General features: G+C 48.2%; 1 protein-coding gene across 1 annotated transcript in view; it reads right to left on the reverse strand.

The window, feature by feature from the left end:
• Positions 1-4,755, reverse strand: part of NPLOC4 (NPL4 homolog, ubiquitin recognition factor) — a 234,289-nt gene extending 229,534 nt beyond the window's left edge. The window contains exon 1 of the mRNA XM_063961125.1: positions 4,523-4,755. Coding sequence (XP_063817195.1) covers positions 4,523-4,537 — 15 coding nt within the window. The 5' untranslated portion in view covers positions 4,538-4,755. The remainder of the gene's footprint in view (positions 1-4,522) is intronic.
• Between the last annotated feature and the right edge of the window lie 2,090 nt (positions 4,756-6,845).

The following is a 6,845-nucleotide window of genomic DNA, read 5'->3' on the forward strand; positions in this document are numbered from 1 at the left end:
GTGTGTATATACAGACTTCAGGATAGCCTCCTGCTTCCTATCAGCAGGCTCCTTTAGGGCGGCCGTATCCGGAGACGGTAGTGCCACCTTCTTTGACAAGCGTGTGAGCGCTTTATCCACCCTAGGGGATGTTTCCCAACGTGACCTATCCTCTGGCGGGAAAGGGTACGTCATTAGTAACCTTTTAGAAATTACCAGTTTCTTATCGGGGGAAGCCCACGCTTCTTCACACACTTCATTTAATTCCTCAGATGGAGGAAAAACTACTGGTAGTTTTTTCTCTCCAAACATAATACCCTTTTTTGTGGTTCCTGGGGTAACATCAGAAATGTGCAACACATTTTTCATTGCCTCAATCATGTAATTTGTGGCCCTATTGGAAGTTACAATAGTCTCATCGTCGTCGACACTGGAGTCAGTATCCGTGTCGACATCTGTGTCTGCCATCTGAGGTAGCGGGCGTTTTAGAGCCCCTGATGGCTTTTGAGACGCCTGGGCAGGCACAGGCTGAGAAGCCGGCTGTCCCATATTTGGTATGTCGTCAAACCTTTTATGTAAGGAGTCGACACTGTCGCGTAATTCCTTTCACAGCACCATCCACTCAGGTGTCGACCCCGCAGGGGGTGACATCACATTTATCGGCATCTGCTCCGCCTCCACATAAGCCTCCTCATCAAACATGTCGACACAGCCGTACCGACACACCGCACACACACAGGGAATGCTCTGACAGAGGACAGGACCCCACAAAGCCCTTTGGGGAGACAGAGAGAGAGTATGCCAGCACACACCAGAGCGCGTATAACACAGGGATGAACACTATAACTGAGTGATTTTCCCTTATAGCTGCTTATATATATATATATACTGCTGCGCCTAAATTTAGTGCCCCCCCTCTCTTTTTTACCCTTTGTAGTCTTGAAACTGCAGGAGAAAGCCTGGGAGCGATGCTTCCAGCGGAGCTGTGAGGGAAAAATGGCGCCAGTGTGCTGAGGGAGATAGCCCCGCCCCTTTTTCGGCTGACTTTCTCCCGCTTTTTTATGGATCCTGGCAGGGGTATTTTTCACATATATAGCCTCTGGGACTATATATTGTGATTATTTTGCCAGCCAAGGTGTTAATATTGCTGCTCAGGGCGGGGCGGGGCGGCGCGGCGCCCCCCCCCCCCCCCAGCGCCCTGCACCCATCAGTGACCGGAGTGTGAGGTGTGCATGAGGAGCAATGGCGCACAGCTGCAGTGCTGTGCGCTACCTTGTTGAAGACCGAAGTCTTCTGCCGCCGATTTTCAGGACCATCTTCATGCTTCTGGCTCTGTAAGGGGGACGGCGGCGCGGCTCCGGGACCGGACGATCGAGGTCGGGCCCTGTGTTCGATCCCTCTGGAGCTAATGGTGTCCAGTAGCCTAAGAAGCCCAAGCTAGCTGCAAGCAGGTAGGTTCGCTTCTTCTCCCCTTAGTCCCTCGTAGCAGTGAGTCTGTTGCCAGCAGATCTCACTGAAAATAAAAAACCTAAAATATACTTTCTTTTCTAGGAGCTCAGGAGAGCCCCTAGTGTGCATCCAGCTCAGCCGGGCACAAGATTCTAACAAGATCTGCGTCTCTCATCCACACTCATTACTCGCTGCCACTCACGATTGCAGGACTTTCTTCGGGCTGCACCCACTCTGTGGAATACGCTACACACGCACAATTAGACTCTCCTCTAGTCTCCAAATCTTCAAGCATTCCCTCAAAACTCACCTCTCTAGGCAAGCGTATCAAATTCCAGAACCGCCCACATAACGTTCATAAACTTTCCTATCAAACTGCATCCACTCTGCACAGTCCACACAAACCCTCACGTCTTCTCATTCTTCACTTTCCCTTCCTCTCGACCCCGGTTTATCATTGCTGTGTGACCATATCATACAGCCCACCGAGAACCTTTACAATCTGGTGGACAACTATGCAATAGATAGGCATGGATACACAAGGATAGGTGCTATTTCCCTATAGATTGTAAGCTTGCGAGCAGGGCCTTCCTACCTCTATGAATGTTTATTACCCATTTTTTTATATCATTGTTATTTCCAATTGTAAAGCGCAACTGAATTTTTCTGCGCTACATAAGAAACTGTTAATAAATAAATAAATAAAAATAAATAAATATAGGGCCTAATTCAGACCTGATCGTTCCCCTGCAAATTTGCAGGGGTTTGCGTTCAGATAGTCGCCACTCAGATAGAGTGAACACCCGCCCCGTGCAAATCTACGTACGCCGTGCAAAAAGCTTTGTATACGCCAGTCAGCTGCAAATCCATTCGCAACTCTGTCAACATCAAATGTTTTGTGCAGTCTGTGCGTAGGCCAGCCTGTGCGTACTCCTACAGTGCGAATGAAACAGGCTGATCGGGCCAGAGCCGACATCACACGCGCTCCCTGAAAATGCTTGGGCACGCCTGCGTTCTTCCTGACACTCCCAGAAAACGACTAGTTACCACCCCCAAACGTCAGCTTCCTGTCAATCAACCTCTGTACGCCTAGCAATAAATAAAAGACGCTGATTTCTTTCACAGTTTGGCCGCCTTGCGAATTCGCACAACAGCGATCAGGTCTGAATTAGGCCCATAGTTCTGCTGTGAACGTAGTCTAATAACAGCGATTACAGTAGGGAGCTGTTCACCATGAAATGCCCACCTCAGTTTTTTCACTATCTGAGCTTTGTTCCCACGAGCAGTGTGGTAAGAGACAGACTACATTAACAGTAGACATCTATGCTAGGTATTCTCTCACAGCAGCATACGTTTACGGTTTTACATTTCTCTGGTAAAACAGCATAACACTAAGGGGCCCTACTCACTGGCCGACCCGCCGCCGAGCTGCCCGACGGCGGATACGGCCGACGAGCGACCCGGCGGCGGGGGGGGCAGTGACGGGGGGGGACGCGCATCGTTCATCGCTGGAGTCTCCACACTGAAAGATATGAACGAGTTCTCGTTCATTTATGAACGAGATCGTTCATATCTTTCTGAAAATCGGCCAGTGTGTAGGGCCTATAAGTTTCCCTTCTGCGCTCTTATACACCACACCTATTGAGCCCCACAGAGAATAAATATAGGCTCTACTGATGTCACATTCCTCTGATAACCTGGAAGTTCAACTTGGAGGGCTAATGACATGTATACAGCCAAGTTTATAAGAGGCAAATCAGTGAACTTGGACAGGAGTATGATGTTAGGACCGGGATCGGTGCGGCAAATGGCACATCTCAGAAATATATTTTAGCAAACATAAAAAGCTCCAGGTTGGTACTTACAGAAATAGAAGCCATTTAACAGTAACATAGCTCTGCACATTGAGCTACAGTGAAACATACTTTATGTAGAAATGATACAGTATCATGTTAAATACCAAAACATAAGGATATACAGGACAGTGACCATATATAGGCATTACACAACAATAAACTCTGATCTACATGGCACAGTGGCAGAACTGCTCGTGGGAACAAAGCTCAGAAAGTGAAAAAACTGAGGTGGGCATTTCATGGTGAACAGCTCCCTACTGGCAGATTTATGTAGACATGACAGTGATCTATATCACACACAATATTACTGACACACTGATAAACATAGCGATGACAAATGCCGTCAGTTTAGGCCTCTGTGGTTTAAGGATGCTCTACTGATTGTGCTATAAATCAGGGTAAATGAGAATCCCCAGCCTGTAGAGTACCTCCTGACCCCATTATACGGTCTTGCCAATTTACATAGAGATATCAGCAACCACTTGTAGCAGGAATGGAAATCCCCAGTGGTGCTTATACTTGTGTTGTCAATATTCTTGTGACCATATACAACTCTCTCTGCTATTGGACAGTGACATACAGTATGTGTGTCAGGCATGTCCAAACTGCGGCCCTCCAGCTGTTGAGAAACTACACATCCCAGCATGCCCTGACACAGCTTTAGCATTCTTTGAAAGCAAAACTGTGTCAGGGCATGCTGGGATATGTAGTTTCACAACAGCTGGAGGGCCGCAGTTTGGACATACCTGATGTATGTTAACACAACAGTATGATCATACAGGATGTTATAAGTTTATACATGACATAGTGACATACATGTGTTGACATGAGTGACACAGAAATACATGAGTTATACAAATATGCACGCAACACACACACCGAGATATACAGTATGACAGACACATGTAAATGTGACACAGCAATTACATACATGTAGATATACATGACACAGAACAACATGTATCGCAGACATGACACAGCAATACCTACACCTAAAGATAGATAGATAGATAGATAGATAGATAGATAGATAGATAGATAGAATATAAGAAGACCCAGCAAGCTATACATGACACAGTGACAGGTATAGACAAACATGACACAGCACTGTGTGAGACACTGGGATACATGACAGTGACACACATATGTACACAGGGCCTGCAGGGCTGCCGGGGCCTAGTCACCCGCACCCCGAGTTCTGGCCTCTGTCCCGGACACCGGCTCCTCTAACTACTTACAATACTTTCCGCCATGTTCCCGGTTGCCGGGCTACTCTGTCAGAATCCCGGCCTCTGACGTCTGCACCCGGCCGGTCCGGGAGTACTGGTGTCACAACAAAATGCTTCCCCCGGAATTGTGACTGAGGTAAGGTTCCGCCGGGACAGTCCGCAGCAAAATGCTTCCGCATCTGCAAACACCAGTCGTCGTTTCTCTCACTCACTCACATTACCAGAGCGTCACAGAACAGGGACTTGATGGAAGTTATGAGCTTTGCGAGAAAACATACCATGTATCCATACACTCCAACATTTTACACTCCAACATAGGGGGTAATTCCAAAATGATAGCAGCAGGAAATTTGTTAACAGTTGGGCAAAACCATGTGCACTGCAGGGGGGGCAGATATAGCATTTGCAGAGAGAGTTAGATTTGGGTGGGTTATTTTGTTTCTATGCAGGGTAAATACTGGGTGATTTATTTTTACACTGCAATTTAGATTGCAGATTGAACACACCCCACCCAAATCTAACTCTCTCTGCACATGTTATATCTGCCTCCCCTGCAGTGCACATGGTTTTGCCCAATTGCTAACAAACTTGAAGCTGCGATCAACTCAGAATTACCCCCATATATCCATACACTCCAACATTGATCGCTCGCTAGCTACGTTTTGCAGCCATGCAAACGCATAGTCGCCGTTCCAGTGGGGAGTGTATATTTGCTGTGCAAGTGTGCAATCACATTGGCAGCCGAGCGGTACAAAAATAGTTTGTGCAGTTTCTGAGTAGCTCAGAACTTACTCAGCCCTTGCGATCACTTCAGCGTGTCCGGTCCCAGAATTGGATGTCAAACAACCGCCCTGCAAACGCTTGGACCATACTTACCTACATTTTAATTCTCCTCTCCGGGAGAAGCCTGGAGAGGAGACGCAGCTGGTGTCTTCGGGGGGCGGGGGCGGACTGTGACATCACTAAGCACCGCGCCCCGCATCAGGAAATGTCGCGGGTCCGCGGGAAGGGGGCGGGGCTAAAATGACGCGATTTGCGTCATTTTAACCCCTTCTCCACCCGACGGACCCGCGAATGCGGGAGGTTATCTCTCATCCTGCTCGCATCACTAGGGTGCGAGCAGGATGCGGGAGACCTGCCCACTCTTCCGGGGGTGCGGGGGGCTCCCCAAAAAAACGGGAGCCTCCCGCAGCTTCCGGGAGAGTAGGTAAGTATGGCTTGGACACACCTGCGTTTTTCCAACCACTCCCAGAAAACGGTCAGTTGACACCCATAAACGCCTTCTTCCTGTCAATCTTCTTGCGATCGGCTGTGTGAATAGATTCTTCGTTAAATTTATCGGCCAGCAACGATCCGCTTTGTAGCCGTACGACGCGCCTGCGCATTGCCGTGGATGCACAGTAGTAACCTGATCGCTGTGCTGCAAAAAACGGCAGCGTGCGATTAGGTCAAAATGACCCCCAAAAATCAGTACAAATTCGAAAAGGGGGCATGGCCACGGGTAAAGGGTTTTTCCTATAATTTCAATGGAAGTTTGGAGAGCCAAAAATCGGTACAGACCATAAAAAAAGGTACTGTACCTGCCAAAAAGGTACAGTTGGAGGGTATGTGTATCTACTGTACACAGGGCATGTGAGCCCCCTCAGCAGGACTTCCTGTCAGGCATATTACTATATGCAGTATACAGTATACTGACCATAGCTTTACTGACACAGCAGCGCAAAATAAAGGATACTTATGTGTGGTATTTACTACCCTGACAAGCTAATAATTCTTTTTTTTTTTTTTTTTTTTTTGTCACATGCAATTAAGTCATGTTTGTAGTATTTGATAAGCAATGAGATGAACGCTCTTTTTTGGGGGCGGGCACTAGGCATGGCAGGCACGCACCTGGTGGTACGTAATAAGGCGTTGGGGCAGCATTACTGGCGGGTGGGATCCTGGCGGTCAGCATCCCGTTACCGGTATCCCAGCCGCAGAATGCCGGCGGGGGGGAGCGCAAAGGAATAATCCCTTGTAGTCAGCATGTCGACTGTATTGTCAGTATTCGGGATGCAGGGAGAGGTTATGTGACCGTCGGTCTCCTGACCCTCAGTTACATAACTACATCCTGTATTAAGGGTATACACCGATCAGCCATTATTAAAACCACCTGTCTAATATTGTGTCGGTCCCCCTCATGCCACCAAAACAGCTCTGACTCGTCAAGGCATAGACTCAACAAGAACCCTGAATGTGTCATGCGGTATCTGTCACCAAGACTTTAGCAGGAATTCCTTTAAGGCAGGGGTGGGGAACCTCCGGCCCGCGGGCCGAAGCCGTTTGGTCCGAC

The sequence above is a fragment of the Pseudophryne corroboree genome, chromosome 3 (genome assembly GCF_028390025.1).
Source record: "Pseudophryne corroboree isolate aPseCor3 chromosome 3, aPseCor3.hap2, whole genome shotgun sequence".
In the NCBI taxonomy this organism is placed as follows: domain Eukaryota; kingdom Metazoa; phylum Chordata; class Amphibia; order Anura; family Myobatrachidae; genus Pseudophryne; species Pseudophryne corroboree.